The following is a 17,354-nucleotide window of genomic DNA, read 5'->3' as shown; positions in this document are numbered from 1 at the left end:
CAGTCTTACCAGTATGACTTGACAGGGCCTCAAAATCAGCTACAATGGTTTTTTAGTGTCAAAATCATCCAGCAGGTACGCAAACCTGCTTACTATCAAAAAATCCAACAGAACTGATTGTAGGAGCAAAGTTTCCCAAATAGGTATCTTCACTCACAGGGGCTAGCGTCTGTCAGCACACCAGTCCCATTAGGAGATTTAAACAAAGGTTTTGGTGGCTAGCCAATCGGGGTGGCTCCAAAAACTATATCCAGGCCCAACCCTGCAGGAATGGTAATGGTCTGACCAAGGCCAGAAACAAGGCTAGGCCAGTTCAAATCAATATGGAAGCTACCTCACAGGATATACACAGTTCCCACTTTGCCGAACAGCCATTTTAGACCTGCCCCAGGGCTGACCTGAATCAAGGAAGCCCCTACAACAAAAAAACACCATTTCCCCAATGGCTATGATAAAGATAATTGAGCTACTAATGCGGAAAATATGCTTGCACCCCTGGGGAAGCCAAAACTAAATGTTAGCTGCTACGAGATTACCCCTTAAAACCATTTTAGAGTGATAGAATTTCCCTAGGGCACAAAGGGGGATGCGTAAGAGACCCCCTGCATCTGCGAGCCTTCTTCCCTTAAGGAGTGAAAGAGGTATGTAGTGGCAGGGAGACATCAGCAAAAGTCACTGACCACTAAAATAAATTAGAAGACCCACAAAGCAAAGGGGAAAAAATGAAAAAAGGAGCTGTAGTCCCATAAAAAAAAAAAGACTACAGAACCCCAAAATGGAGTTCTGCCTAACATACAGGATTGGTCCCATTGTTTTCTATGGACAAGTCGAGATACAAGTTTACACATTTCTGAACTCTTACAAACTGTTGGAAAATGTGTATTTTATTTCTTGACTCCTTGGAGCCCTGTAGTGCCCAGCCAAAAACTGGCTTTAGAAGGTACCCGTGATTCAAAAGGGAATTCAATATAATAAAATCATGCAATTAACATTTTTCCATAAAGTAGAATAGAATGTTTTTTAGCAATGATTTCATTATGTTTCTGAATGTGTCTCTGAGTGAATTGGGACTTAGTGTAACGCTCACCTGATTCCCACAGGGGCGTCGATCGGAACTGGACTGCTAAGGTCTCCACCAGCGTTATTCGTAGTGCAGAGACGGCTGACTGGACCGGCCTTCCTAGCTTTGTCTGCTTGATTCGTAAAAGTAGTTTCCTTATTGTTTGTAATGATGAGCTCTCCATCCTGCACCGAGCGCAGGGGCGCGTAGAATCCCAGTTGCTTCACTGGTTTGAATATTTTGGGCGAGTTCCAGACGTGTTGGACTCCGTGGTAAATGGCAAGGAGCCGTAAGTATAATGTCTATAGAGTTCAATTGTCTGTTATTCACTCGTTTTTATCCCTTTTGTATTGCAGCTTAATCAAAGAAGAGTTCACCTGAAGTGCTGCAGGTTGCGCGTGGGTAAGAGTCTATTACCCAGCGTTGTCCGGTAAAAGCGAAACAAATGTCTAACAAGTGTTCTTTCCTCCCACAGGTGCGGTGTTAAAGAGGTGGGACGCCGATGAAAGATGCCTAGGGGAGCGGTAACTCTGGTGAGTATATATGGTTGCTTTGATTGTCTTCGTTAGCACACGGCTCACCTTGTTCTCTTTGTCCCTTCCAGGTTCCACGGATGCCGTGATGAAATGATCGTTGGAGCGCTGAACCAGGGAGATGCAGACTGGCAAGTATGGCGTGGCGCGCCTGCTAGCGATGCGATGCTTTCATTTCCAACGTGTCTTTTCCAATTCTGAAGTGCGGCGAATTCGGGAACAGATGAAGATTAAAAGGTAAGTTCTTGTTTTTATTTCTCTTTCTTCTAGGATGGTGTCCAGGTTCGAGGCGGGCGTGGCAGAGGACTGGCTGCTACAGGCACCGTGGGCGTCACGCTGCTGAAGTGCAGAATAACGCAAAGCAGCCCATGCTGTTCGGGCGTGGTTTAAATAGCCTGCAAAGTAGTCCCAGGTAAGAAGTTCCCAGAACCACACCCGAGTAAAAAAAAAAGTCCCTGTAAAAAAAAAAGTCCCTGTAAAAAAATAGTCCCATCCAGGCCTCAGGTGGGCTTCGATTCATTTGCAGCATGGTCTGCAGGAGGTAAGTAATGTCTATGAGCCTGGCGCGCCTATGGCACCAGGACTGATGTCTATTATGAGCCTGGTGCCTAAGGCGCCAGGACTGAACCCAGATAGCCCCCAGCCGGGGCTGCTGGGGTCTCAATAAATGTCTGGATGCCTGCTCCCGAGGCTGCTGGGCTGGGTCCGGATGCCCGGGGGTAGGCATCATGACACCTAGATAGTCCCAGTACATTCCATCTAATTTTAATATACCTTTGGGTCACACTCTATGGACAGTTTCTAAATGCGCTTTAACCATTTTACCCCCTCTTTGAATTGAACTACATTATAGGAATCTAATATTTTGCCTTTCAGTTGTGCATGTGTTGGCGGGATTTTGAGGAACAACTGTACAACCCATGTACTGGCATGGTGATTCCAGCATATGTGGGGGGTATTTACTTGTCTGTAGTAATCTCTTCTCTTCCCACCCTTAGCATCATATTGTATAGGTGATGCCACTAGGTATGGGCCTTGCATTCAGCTCTATGAGTGGGAAGGGTGTATTGTAGGGTCTTAGTCTTTTTTTACATCTACACAGTGTGTTTATTACTTACCAACTGGTAACGTTCTTTCGACTGGATGTTCCTCCAACGTATTCCACATCTTTGACATGTAATGTCCACAGTTGTGCTACTTCGGAAATTTTTCGGCAGAGGGTGTCCTGCGTTGATGAGTCGGGTCGATGTCCCTCGCAGGCCTCCGTCGAGGGTTATGTCACCGGATGTTATAAATAGGACACACGGCACCCGTAGCCTCAGTTTATGTTTTTTCCTCCATAACGTGTGACCTGCTCGTACACAATGCCTGCTTGACTGCACATAGCCTTGAGGGAACGCAAGCTGCAATAGCACAGGAAATTCTCCAGAGGGGCAGGCCGGGAGGGCGATGTGAAATAGGTTGGAAATAGAACATCCAGTCAAAAGAATGTTTCCAGTTGGTAAGTAACTTGTTCTTCGAATGGATTGTGTCCTCCAAAGTATTATACATCTTTGACAGACTCCCAAAGCAGTACCAGAAAATGGAAGAGGGTGAAGAATTTAGAATACCCAATCAGGTGGCAAAAAAAGAACCGCTTTACCAAAGGCCATATCTTGACCATGCAGCGTATCCACAGAGTAATGTTTGACAAAGGTGTGGAAAGAAGCCCATGTAGCTGCGTCACAAAATGAACTCCCCACTGCTGGGCTGTGGAAGTAGCCACACCCCTAGTGGAGTGAGCACGCAAACCCTCAAGAGGGTCCTTGCCTGCCAATCTAACATTCAGTAATGGTGAGGATAATCCACCTGGACAAGGTCTGTTTGGTAACAGCCTGGACCAATCGGTGTCCAGTGTACCCCACAAAGAGTTGATCAACCACTCTGACCCCGGCCATCCTAGAAATATAAAAGCTCAGAGCTCTCATAGGGTCCAACCTATGGAGTCGCTCCTCTTCCTTACCAGGATGAGGAGCATAGAAAGCAGGAAGTACAACTTTCTGGCTTAAATGAAACTCAGACACTACCTTAGGTAGAAAGGATGGACGTACCCTCAGTACAACCCTATCCTTGTGGAACACAATAAAGGGTGGCTTATATGAAAGTGCCTGCAATTCACTCACTCTGCGAGTGGATGTAAAAGCAACCAAGAAGACTGTCTTGAAAGACAACAGTCTCAATGGACAAGAGTGCAAAGGTTCAAACGGAGCACCCATCAAGAATTTCAAGACCAAATTCAGATCCCATACCGGCACCTGAAACGGGGACGGTGGGAACACAGTGAGCCCTTTAAGAAATTGGGAAATGAAAGGAATCTTAAAGAACATTCTTCAGACGAGTGCTTGAAGATAGACAGCGCCGCCAGGTAACCTTTAATGGTACCTACTTGAAGACCCCTGTGGGCCAAAGAAAGCAAGAAAGACAGAAACCATGGGAATGGAATACTGAAAAGGATCGACATGGTGTCCTCTGCACCAGTCGCAAAGCCTATGCCAACGGTACAGGGACATTTGGTTGCCGGCCGCCTGGCCGAAAGCAACACCTCCATCACGTCATCCGGGAGGACCCAATCCTTATATCTCAAACTTTCAGAAACCAAGCTTGAAGGTTGAGAGTCTTGACCTCTGGCTGGAGAACCCGACCCCCTCCCTATCTGAGAAAGAGAAAGACAAAGAGAAAGAGAGAGGGACATCTCGAGAAGGTCCGGGTATCCTCGCCCAATCCGGAGCAATGAGGATCATGTGGGATCCGAACCTCCGCAACCTCCTTAGCACTTGAGGAATGACAGGGACCGGAGGAAACACGTACAGAAGTGGGAATGACCAATCCACGACGAACGCGTCTCCTATAGCTCCTCTCAGAGGAAATTCCCTTGAGCAGAATCTCTCGCACTTCCGGTTGGCACTTGTTGCGAACAGATCCACTTGCAGGGTTTCCCAAATGGTGAAGAACTCCAGAAGTACTTCCTAAGCCAACTCCCACTCGTGAGAGATCTGCCTGATCAGAGCGTCTGCCACTGCATTCTCTTCTCCAGCCAGATGAGCTGGCGAGAGGGAAATTCCTTGCTGGATTGCCCAGAACCAGAGCTGCATTGCCTCTCTGCACAATGGGAATGACCCCCCCCCGCCCCCTTTTTTGTTGAGGTAATGAATGGCCACTGTGTTGTCCGTCATGATCAGGACACTCTTCCCCCGCACAGATGGCAGAAAAGCCTTCAGAGCCAGCTTGATGGCTCTCAGCTCCAACAGGGTGATGTGGAGTTTGGACTCAGACAGAGACCAATGACCGCTGGCGGTCAGATCGGTCAGATCAGATGTGAGGGAAGCGTCCGTCACCACCGTCACCTCTGGCCAAGGTTGCCAAAAAGGCTGCCCCTTCATCAGATTCCCTTCGCTGGCCCACCACAGAACATCCTGCAAGACCGAGAGTGGAACCTCAAAAGGATCCGACATCCTGCTGAGAATTGGGGCCACTGCATCTTGAGGACCCATTGCAGGGATCTCATCCGCAGTCTGGCCTCTGGCACCAGAAAAATGCAGGATGGCATGAGGCCAAGCAACCTTAAGAATACGAAAGCCGGAAGACTCTAGGCATGTTGAAATGTGTCCACCATCTATACAATGTGATGAGCCCTCACCTTCGGAGGCAAACACTTTCCCAAGGACGTGTCCAACACAGCCCCGATGTACCGGAGCTGTTGAGACGGTGTTGGGTGCGACTTCTTGAAACTGAGGGAGAAGCCCAGCTTGTGGAGGGGGCGGCAGGTGAGACAGATGATCCAGAGCTTACTCGGTAGAACGTGTTCGGATCAGCCAGTCGTCCAGGTAGGGGTAGACGTGAATTCTCCCTCGCCCGAGATACGCTGCCACCACCACCATTAGCTTGGTGAAGACTCTCGGGGCGGAGGTCAATCCAAATGGCAGGACCCCAAACTGAAAGTGCGAGATGCCAGCCGCAATCCTCACGTACTTTATGTGCTTTGGATGAATCGGCACATTCACGTAAGCATCCTGTAGGTCCAGAGACACCAACCAATCGTGAAGTCGAAGGGCCTGAAGGACCCGAGAAAGAGTGACCATCTTGAACATGTCCTTCCTGAGGAACATGTTCAACCAACGCAAGTCCAAGATGGGTCTCAGTCCCCCGTCTTTCTTTGGAATAAAAAATATATGGGGAATACCATCGCTTGTTCCTCTCCGCTACAGGCACTAGTTCTATAGAGCTTTTGTCCAGCAGGGTCAAGATTTCCTGCACAAGGAGCAGATCCGGAAGCTTCAAAGAGAGACTCCCCGGTGGATGGTCGTGAAGTCGCTTTATGAAGGGAAGGTAGTAGCCGTGGGCTATTGTCTCCAGAACCCACGCATCCGAAGTAATAGCTTGCCCTTCTTCGAGATGCAGAGACAGTCTGCCCCCAACCGGCGAACAATGGAACATGGCCTCATAACTGTTTTGGAGCAGCTGTTGCAGCGCCTGAAGGCAAAGAGGCTGCTGCTTGAGCGGCTTTGGCACCTTTATTTCCCCGACCACCACGGGTACTTTTTCTTTGACCCCTTTGATTGGCGGCTCCTCGCGTCCTACCAAAAGAGGAGTAGTAACAAAAGGAACCGCCCCTCCATTGTTGTCCCCTAGGACGAAAAGGCGGAGGTTGACGCACTGCTGCACTCAAAGATTTAGCAGCAGCTTTGGAGGTCTGCAACCTTTCAAGGCTCTCGTCAGCCTTGCTGCCAAACAAATGAGAACCATCAAAGGGCATGTTCAGAAGACGAGGCTGTACTTCCGGAGTAAAACCCCGAACTTCCACAACCATGAAAACATGCGAATAACGGTACTCGCAGCCATGGGCCGGTTAACACTGTCGGCCGTGTCCAACCCAGACTGAAGGGATTCACACATGGCATCCATGCCATCCTGCACGAGAGCAAGGAACCCATCCCTTTCTTCCCCCTCAGGAATCTGCACAGCCGCTAGAGACGCAATTCCACATAGTGTGTGAAAATCTTGCCATGGCACAGGTGGCGTTGGCAGACTTCAGCGCCATACTCCCTGCAGAAAACACCTACGTGCCCAACCATCGAAGCGCTTGTCGTCCCTATCAGGAGGGATGGTAGGGTACGCCGCCTGCCTCGAGGTGGCCGTAGCCGCCTGAACCACCAAACTCTCGGGAGTGGGGTGAGAGAATAGGTAGCTGGGGTCACTACTAGAAGGGCAGTATTTTTTAGTTACCGACTTGTTAACCGCTGGAAGAGACTCCGGAGGTCTGCCAAGCAGCCACCACCCTTTTTTGCAAAGTCAAATGAAAAGGTAACACAGGGTCAGTGGACGGACCTTGATCCAAAATATCAGTCAAGTCATCCTGAACAAATGCATCCGGAGGACTAGACCAAGCAAGATACTCAGTAACCCTAGCCATCAGTCTCCTATAAGAGGACTCAGCATGAGCCCCGTGCTCAGGCCTATCAAACTCCATCTCAGGAGATGTGTCCAAGCCACTGGCATCATGTAGTGATTGACCTAACTCTTCCAACTGACTGTCCCCAGGCAGGAGCCACATCAGGCTCAACAGGGTCAAACTCCAAATCTGACCTCTCATCCTGAAAGATATCATCCAGAGGAAGAAAGAACTCCTGCCTAGGGACAGAAGTGGGTCTGGAAATCTGAACAGGCTTCACAGACTTGGATTTAGCCTTCCTTGGAGGATCCACAGTACCAGGGACCTCGATTGGCAAATTTCAGTCAAATGGCCCCAAAGACGTCGAGGGCACCAACGGCATTGACAATAGCGCCGACGGCTGGAGCGAAGGCAAAGCACCGACCTCCATATCTGATGGACACAGCGCTGACAGAGTCGACGCCAACCTCGAGCCCTTACCAGATTTCTGCAGTTTCCCCGGGGACGAAGACCGAGACCTGGACTTGGCACGTCTCTGGCAATCAACCTGAACCTTGTCCAAATGGGACCTCGACGGTTCTTGAAGAATATCGCGCCAAGCACCCGGGGCCGAAGGCGCGCAAGCATCCGACCGAGACCGCTCCCTGCCGGCTTTTCTTACGCAGGTGCGGACGGAACTGTGCCCTGGGGTTCAAAAATCGCCAGCATCTGCTCCCGGAAGGCCTCTCATTCCTCAGGAGTCGAGGATTTAGTGGGACAAGCCACTTTCCTTGAAGCGCCATCATCCGACGAGGACGGGGGAGGCGACCAGTGACGCTGCTTCCGGGAGTGCCTAGACGAGGACGACGAGTGGCCGGACCCACTCTGGGATCGAGATCCCCAGGACTCCTTCCGACGAGGAGAGTCACCCCTCGAATCGTCGGTGGACATACCTTTTGCAGCTTTTTGGGACTTAGTGGGTTCAGTACCCCGACCTACCTGTAACTTCCCCTTATGCTCCCGCAAGGCCTTAGCAGTCAGCGACTGGCATTTCGAACAGTCGTCGGTGTCATGACTCTCACCCAGACACCACAAACAAATGCGGTGCGGGTCTGTAATCGACATCTTAGACTTACAGTCCCGGCAAGTCTTAAAGCCAGACCACAGAGTCAGAGGGGTAGACGAAGAAGACATTCTCGAAGAATACACGAGGTGGCGAGTTCTCGAAGCAAACACGTTTGCGGAAGAAATGGAACTGAGGCTACGGGCGCCGTGCATCCTATTTGTAACATCAGGTGACGTCACCCTCAACGGAGGCCTTCAATCGCCATCGACCGAAAAATTTCCGAAGTAGCACAGCTGTGGACATTACATGTCAAAGATGTGGAATACGTTGGAGGACACAATACATTCAAAGAATGGTTCTCATTTGAACTTTAAGTAACTATGTAATAAAGTGTACACTTTTTCAGTATACCTGTGCAGTGTTTTCTTTTAGGCTGTCTCTTGAGACTAACTGCAGCTATCCACCAACCCTCTGGCCTCCCCTGATTGAAGTGAAGACTGTGCTGCTGCGTCTCCAAATACCTAGAGATTGGACCTTTTTTGTGGTTACCTTGTCTTACCCTGATAGATGGTTTCAGAAGTCTCACCAAAAGGAAGTGGAAAAACCTCCCCAACAACTACGCAACGCATTTGACTGATATCAAAGGATATCGTTTCCACTCACCCCTTCATAATGTATTTGGCTTGCCACCAGGTATGAGTTTTACATTTAACTTTAGGAGTGGAAAGGGTGTATACTAAGGGCCTTATCTGTTTTCATACCTACAAATGTTTTTACTCTGACTTGTTCTACTCTGAAGTCGTTATTTGAACTTCTAGTTATTTATTGTAGCAAACATCACCAAGTTATGGTGTTTTTAAAAGCCTTGAATAAACATTCCAGCTGAAATATGAAAACAGAATAAGCCATTTGAGCAAAGTCTCACATGCCAAAGCACCGCCCAGTAGCCATCACTTGAATTTAACCTCCACTACAGAGCACCATGAGCAAAGCATTGTGGTTGTGCAAAAGTAGGCCAAACCCTAGCCTTTAGCTCCAGAAAAATAATAATTTGGCATTTATATAGCACTACGAACCCTCAGGTATCCGAGCGCTGCTTATTATTACCCACGGAGTGTGGTGCTCATTTATCGACCTCGGAAGGATGAAAGGCTGAGTTTGGCCCCGCCGGGATGCGAACCTGCGTTAGCAAGCTCTGAACGGATGCCAAAGCGAGCACTCTACTCGCTGTGCCACTTGACCGGTGTGTTGGTTTTATAGGTCAGTGCTATTATATACATAGTTCCTTCACCCAAGAGAGATATTGTGGCTGCAAACAACTGTATACTGGTTTAACACTTATTAGGGACCTTTATTACAGTATAGTCTGGCAGCTTTGTGGCTGGAGCATTGGGCATGTGTAGAAAACACTAGCAACGTGGGTTTAAAAAGGCTTGAAATAAACCCTTACACCTGAAACGTTGGGCTAATTTGCACACGCACAACTGGAGCTGAACTTCAAGTGGTGGCTACTGGGTGGCTCTGTGGCATGTGCAATTTGGCTCAAATGACTTATTCTACAATTACCGATTGTATAATTCTAGAAGGCGTGTACAGTTTTCAGTATACACGTTTAGCAAAAACTCTCGAGTTATCCACTGGGACCAATTGTACCGACCCACCAACCTTCTTCCAAGGTGAGAAATAGTACCACTATTGTAAGTGTATTGAATAGGGATATTCGAGTCTACCTACTCTTCCAGAGCTACACACATCACTGCACACTGGAGGCTATAAAAAAAAGTACTCATTTTACAGAGCTGCCAACTATTATTTGTATACAACTATGTATACAAGAGAATATAACCAATCTCCTCCTCCTGAGCTGCACACTTCAAATCATGCACATGCTCTCAGTAAAACACGCTCCTGTGTGTCCAGGACAGTGTTAGCACCTACCTCATCTTCAGGAACTTGAGCTTTCCCTTTATGAACATCTCCAGTCTCAAGGTCCTCAAAGTCACCAAACAATTCTTCTACAAGAAGGAAGAAAGCAGTTTTGAAATTAATAATATTAATGTATCAGTGGGAATGATTAAGGGCACATTTCTTCTATTATTGCAAGCTTGCAAGCAGTATAACAACTTCTTGAAAGCCTGTGGAGACAGGATAGACCTCTGAAGTGCACCAGACAGTCTGCATAAAGAACATACACGGTCTGAAAATGGGCCGATCTTGTAGGCCTTAAGTATTGGTACCTTTAGTACATCTTTAACATCAGTCACAGGGCCCTGATCCTCATCCTTGGGTTAACATTAAGAATATTTTGACATGCCACCTGCATCCAGAACGCTTCCAATTGTTGGGTATATTACCATCTCACACATGGCAGATTTCAGCTTCCCTATGGCACCAATTCCTTTTAATCGAGGAGATAGCCGCAGTGATTAGAGATTAATCACCTTGTTCAGATCATTATTCACAAACTGGGTTTTCAGGTTTTCCAAATTGTCCTCATCCAGACCAGCTTCATAAGAAACCTGCTACAATTCAACTATCTTCTCCTGCCGAAGGCTTTCTTGGTTACACTAATCAAGGTGCGTAAATCATGGGTATTGTTTAGATGGAATTCTAGAATCTGGTCTGGTAGACAGATTTTAGGAGGCCACACTGGTTATAATGAACAGTGGAACTCGGAGGTTAGCCAAAACACAATCAAGGTAGCAATGGAGAGTGGTCAAGGCTATTCACAGGAGAGTTGAGTGGGGCCAGGGTTCCACAATGAGTCGACCCAGTGAAACATAAAATAGACATGTCAGTACAAAAATACTTGATTTATTCTAGGCCCAAAACTCACTAGAAAATGAAACATGCAGGTGACAATATCACACAACACTCAAACATATATACAGTCACTATAGGTTCTAATATGAAATTCAATTACTTAAGTTAATGAAACAAGTTAATCAAAAGAAAGTTTATTCGGATAAAATCCATAAACCACAACAAAGACAATGCAGCAATACAAAAAATGTTCTCAATTACCTCAATGCACGTTACTTTTTTATTTCCCCACAATGCTGCCCCATAATTAGTTGCAGCTTCGGCTTGTACTCTATACACCTGCCATAATGAGGTTAAGTGGTTGGCCCCCAACACATGTTCCTAAAGCGTGAAATACCCTTTCCCCCAATATCTGTCCGTTTCATGCTCTGTTTCTGCACATGAGACAGCCCCCGACAATTTTCAGTAAAACATATTCCCAAGTAATCAAATTTAGACACCTGTGGGATAATGGCACCATTTCTTAACATGTTGTGCGTTTTGATCTTTTTACCCCTCCTTTGGGTGCATGCCATCAGTGCTGACTTGCTGGTGTAACTGTTACTTCAGATCGAACATAAAATGAGTATAAACATCTATTAGCTGCTGGAGGGCTTTCGGGGTACGGGCTATTAAAACCAAATTTTCTGTGTATGCCAATACTGGCAGTGCTTTAGCATCTACCCCAGGATAATCTTCCTTGGACTCCACCAGACTCCTATACAGAACATTAATGTCATCCACCAGCCCAGTCTGGGAGCTCGTTGCTCAGCTTGGGCTGGCTCTGCTTGGCTCATTACCCAAAATACCAGGAAATAAGGGGAAGTGAAGGCTTAGAGACAGGCAGTTTGGATCAAGGATCAAGGTGTGGGCGAGTTACCTATTGCAAGATCCTTTTCGTTTGGAATTACCGCTGCAACTCATTACTAGTGGCATCTAGGAAGGATTGGCCTCGCCTCAGTTGTCCATTTCTAGTCATTAAAAATGGGTCCCAAACTTCGCTCCCAAAATATAAAACGAAAGAAGTGTAACCGCAGTGCAACCCTGACTAGCTCTCCCTCTTTATCGATGTGTACAAAGGCAGATCAAACATTGTGGGCTCTTGTAAGGAAGGAAAAGCTTAACCTACAATGGAACATACAAAAATCTCTGGTTTGACTGCACTCCAGGAAAAAGAAACTCAAGAAGTTATTGAGGTTTTTCAGGAGGGAGGGGCAATACCTTAATCAACAGTTCCATGGTGGATAACAAATCACTACTCAACTTGTGTAAAGAATTTAGACTACAATTTCTAGGGATCCCATCAGCACCTGCGAATGATTTAGGCATGGCGGTGTTGGAGAATAGGGACAATGTTATTGGATTAAATCTATCAGGCATACCAGATTTGTAAAATTTGGTACAAGACTCTTCAGATCTGAGTGATGAGAATAGCCTGTGGGAGGTTTCGGAAAACATACAGGAAGGGACAATGAACACAGCGAACAAACTGGTGGCCATTGCAGTGACATTGGATGCAGTATTTGGCCTATGCTCCTCCCTTGGACTATGCTTCCCCATTATGAAGGAACGTCAGGAACTACATATGGTAGTAGCTAAAATTGTTGATGTTGTTCTGCATAATGTGGTGAGAACAATTGGTGAACAATGAAGTTAACGCAAGTCTATATGCTCTGAATGATCTCAGTACAGCGATTGAAGAGGATGAATTAAGGGGAGTGTATGTTGTAAGAGAGTAACAAATATCTGGTGGTATCTCAGAGCACCCGAACACACTTGTACGTGAGGAAGGCTCTCTGGAAGGGAGTTAAAAGGCAGGTGAGGAAGGCTCTTCGCATGGGAGCAGAAAGTGCCCTCGACGGAAACGCAATAAGAAATGGGCAAGGAGAAAAGCACATAACAGGGTTACTTTGCCGATTTGAACCAACCTCAAAAGAATAGTGCTTCATTGGCTGATATACAAAAAAGGATGTCATATGTGTAACTGATGGCAATACGTTTCAATTAAGGGCTGGATCTAATAATGTAAAAAAAGGCAGGCGATGGAAATAAATGTGGGACCTATGGATAAATGGTTGGAGGGCACAGAGAAGGATGACAACAGGAATGTTACAATACCAGAGATTTATACAGTAGATAGCCTAGCTAAAGAAGCAATATCGGGTAGACAAGTGAGCTATGTTAATACATCTACAAACAAGATTATAGAATCACTGTCTTAGAGGGAAACGTGATTTATTATGATGAAATAGAAAGATTGGCTGTGTGCAATATGAATAACGAAGGTAATGAATTAGATTTGCCTGGAAATGAGATAGGCGAAGCTAATGGTTTCAAACTGGGTAAAACAAAGATCATTGAGATCATCACATCGGAGGAGAGCCCCCATCTAAATCAAAATTGGCTATTAAAATTGTTACACGCTGTTCCACAACTATGAGATATAACATTGACGGATATTTAAACCGTAATACTGCCCGAATTAGGTAGCCAGGATAATTGGGTGATTGCACAGTTTGTTCCGCCCATTATTGTACAGCTTATTAGAGTACACTCTGAACCATTACTGAGAAAGTGCTATACAATTGTTATTTGTAAATAAAATCTTAAATCGAAAGGCAATTTATGGCCGAGTCACAGAGGACAGTATAGCATGAACATAAGTAAAGAGTGGAATAAAGGGAGCAGGGATATGTGGAACCCGGATGTTGGGGAGAATTCTCAGAAATGTGCCAATTCCCTTCTACCTTAGAGACCCCCAGCTCTTTTGGTGGACTTTAGGACTTTTAATGTTTATCCTGGAGGGAGTGAGCTGGAGGGAGCGAGACCTTTTTCCCCACTCATGTATTTTTCTTTGATTTGCACCCTGTTTCTCTTTTGGTTTTGGAGTCTGACAAACTCCATAGGCATCATCTTTTTACATTGTGACACACAGCACCCTCACCCTCAGTGCAGTGTCACAGAGAAGTCCGTTGGATTTCTCACATGTTAAAATACCTTCGCTTGGATAAACTACTGTTTCCAAGAGTAGTAAAGTGAAACTGACTACTTAACTTTTTCTCTTTGTAGACCCAGCACACACTATCTTACATAGAGTGCTGGAGGGGTTACTTAGTATCCCCTTTGTCTACCTTCTCATGTAACATTTATATGTTACCCTTTCTACACTTAATGGCTGGTGGCAGTGGTTTACTTTTTCCTACCATTATGCATTTTTACCGCAGGCTGCACTCGCAGCTGCAGTATTGCACCCATGGGTGCCCATTTTGTCAAGATGGCCCCCGTCTTCTTTTTTTGCCATTTCTTGTTGGAAAGGTCCTTCTTGAGAGTTACTCTGTGCGCCAAACCAGGTTTGGCCCCTTTGTTCGTTTTGTCTTTGGTGGGATACACTGGCTCCAGTCTGGCAGCGGCAGGAAGCAAGGGAGGTTCCCGAAACTCCCTGTGCTTAAGTCTCCTTGGTTACAGGAATGCAACCAAAGGTGATTGGCCGGCTGGCTGCCCTTGGAGGACAGCCACCCTGCTGTGTGAGTGACAGATAGGTTGTGAATGAATGGGAGAGAATTGCATAAAAGGCAAGGTCTTTTGCAAGGAAGGCAGAGTCGACCACTGGACGAAGGAACCGAAAAAAGAAACTGGATGAGAAGCTTGCTGCAGCTCCTGGACCGTTGGTTTTCCCGGTGAAGCCCTGCTGCAGTGCTGAAGCTCCAATTTCGACATCGACTAGAGAAGCCCGGAAAGGACGACCTCTCCCCTTGGGTTGGTGGGACCAATCAGCCCCAAGACAAACTCGATTGGAACCCCTCTCTCTGCTGGCTGTACTTCCAGAGTGCCATTTAAGTCAGACCTGAGCTCCTCGAAGCAGGGCTGACAGAGCCTGAGCCACCTCAACAGAGTACTGGACCACAGAAGCAAGGAAAAGTCCACAAGGTGTCAAAGAACCGCAGTGGTGCCGTTTGCAAGTAGCTGAAACTGCAAAGTGCCTCTGATCTGGAGTGTGCCCATTGCTGCCGCCGACCTTCAAACTGTTGTGCAGGAGTCACTAGACGTCATCCCTCTTGTCCTCATGACCGAGGCCCAGGAACAACAGAATCTGCAGGACTTCAACAGGAACAGAAGCTAGCTGGAACCTTTTCTTCAGACTCGAGGTACTGTGTAACTAGGGGTACTTACCTCTTGTATGTGTAGCTTGCGCATTTGCTGCCCTTTGCAGAGTTGCTTGCATCTTTGCTTCTCACAAGCCTAACAGTGATTTCTTTTTTACAACAAAACTATCTTTAACATTGTGCAAGACTTTTGACTATCTTCAAGAAGTGCCTCAGTTCCCTTTGCTCAATTGACATTGGCTGTCCTGGCTCCCTGAGGACTCTTCTTACCCTATGACTTAGTGTTGATCTGTCCCTCAAAAAGTCATACATACCTTTCCTTGTATATCTGGGAAAGGGTTAATCAATATAGCATTGGGGGATTCTAAAGTGCTCACCTGTTTGAGAAACTTGTTAACCATTGTTTCCTTCCCTAACCTTTTCCACACAACTTCAGTATTACCTTTTAAGTGTGAAAAGTGATATATAAATGTCCCCAGTGACCTAGCAATTGGAGTCACCCGAGGGTTTAGGAAGTGTCTGTGGGCCATCCCAAAAGGGTATCTACTTAACTGAACTGAAGGAGTGCATTTTTGAAGTGTATTAAAGTGTTGCATATTGCTCCCTACTAAAACATGCTTATTTTAAAACTGATTTAAATTAATATATTTTTTTTAATTATTAAATGATATAGTTTAATTACAAACTTTTTCATTATTTGTTACTCCTAAAACATAAAAATAATACAACAAGAGTAGCCTGGTCTTAGTATTCAGTGCTACCCATAGGGAGTCCTTTCAAACATTGATGGTCTTTAAGTTGGAGTCCATTATGCTCACCCAGAATGGAATGATTCTAAAAATGAGGACTGTCTCTGAATAAATATTGCTTGTCAGTCAGTGCCGCGCAATCCATTATGATATGCTGTATTGACTATTTGATCTCCTGCTTACAAAATCTACAGCATATCATTGACTCTGGTAATTTTTTCATCTTGACCAGAAATTCCCGAGTTGGGAGGAGATTTAGACGCAGGCGCAAACATGTATCGCTCATGAGGCGATCAAGAAATATCTAAGTATTGAGGCAATTGATTCAATGCTCTAACTTCTATTTCACAATTGAGTGTAAAATGATAGCAGGCTTTTCTTTGCGTAGTTCGGATCCAGTCATTTTGTTCGATTCCTTTTTTCACTTCCTGTGGACGATGGACCAGCAACTCTATTGTTGCTTCTTTCTCCAGAATCTGCATACATGCAGTTTTCCATAGGTTTAATGCTATAGATTGCCATTTTGTTCGTAATATGTCAACTGCTAGAACGTTTTCTCCGATCAGAGTTTTTCTGAATAGATCCAGATCTTTCCAATTCTTGATAGACTCAAAGGATTGAATTGCTAATTCATAGCGGATACGAGGAATTGGATAGGACGGTGGAAGCGACACAATCTTACGCCATACCATACCTTCCAGTTGTTGCCAAATTATAAGCATCAGATTTTACATAGCTTTGCTGCCGTATGTCAGGATGGCTGCAATTTTCTGTCTGTTAAAGGCAACATTTGGCTTCATTGAGAATTTGCCATACTTATTATGAAGTAGCAGCCCTTGTTGTGCGAGTGATCGAGCTTTGGCTTTTAGGTCCGCCCATTCCTTTTCGGATTCTGACTGGTTCAGCCAGAGACCCAGGTATTTGACTGATTACACTAGTTGTAGATTTTTTCCCTTCCAGAAAAATCCTCAAAGGTTTGGATTTTGCTTTTTGTTGGCATGTCAAGCTCGAGTTGAGATTTTCTAATATTAATCCTAAATTTGTTCGTCACTACATACTTTTCCAGTTCCTTCAATCTTTTTTGTAATCCGACTTGTGTTTTATCAAGTATGACCAAGTCATCAGCATACATAATATATGGAAGGGGCCTGGCATTCAATTTCGGGGGATTTGATAGTATGGAGAGTTGACTGTCCACTATATCGGATATATAAACTAAAAAGCATGGCTGCCAACGGACAGCCTTGTTTTAGACCATTCCGGGTTTGGATCTCTTTAGACAACACTACATTTTGTGATAGTCTGATTTTAATCGTTGCGTTTTTGTAGAGGGCTATAATTGGTTCGAGAATGTCAATAGAACATTGCCATATCATTAGTTTATCCCACAGTTTTAATCTATTAACTGCACCAAAAGCAAGTTGTAAATCGATGAAAGCCTGTCTTATGGCTTTCAGTTTTAAGATATTCAGGAGTGCCAAGTCGATGTTCGTGCCTATGATTTTAATGAAGCCTGTTTGCCTGGGATCTTGTCTTCCATTTGCTTGGGCCCAGTCTGATAGTTTTCCCACCAATAGGGATGCCAATAGCTTCCCTAAGGAGTCCAATAAGGCTATCGGCCGATAATTACTTGG

At 45.7% G+C, this 17,354-nt stretch overlaps 1 protein-coding gene across 1 annotated transcript in view; it reads right to left on the bottom strand.

Annotated features, from left to right (window-relative positions):
* BMS1 (BMS1 ribosome biogenesis factor) overlaps positions 1–17,354 on the bottom strand; it is a 798,176-nt gene that overhangs the window by 352,220 nt on the left and 428,602 nt on the right. Inside the window, exon 14 of the mRNA XM_069611034.1 lies at positions 10,005–10,081. Coding sequence (XP_069467135.1) covers positions 10,005–10,081 — 77 coding nt within the window. The remainder of the gene's footprint in view (positions 1–10,004; positions 10,082–17,354) is intronic.

This window comes from Ambystoma mexicanum, chromosome 8 (genome assembly GCF_040938575.1).
Source record: "Ambystoma mexicanum isolate Mex_15411 chromosome 8, UKY_AmexF1_1, whole genome shotgun sequence".
NCBI lineage: Eukaryota > Metazoa > Chordata > Amphibia > Caudata > Ambystomatidae > Ambystoma > Ambystoma mexicanum.
The sequence above is the reverse complement of the archived record's forward strand: the minus strand, read 5'-3'. Positions and strand labels throughout refer to the sequence as shown.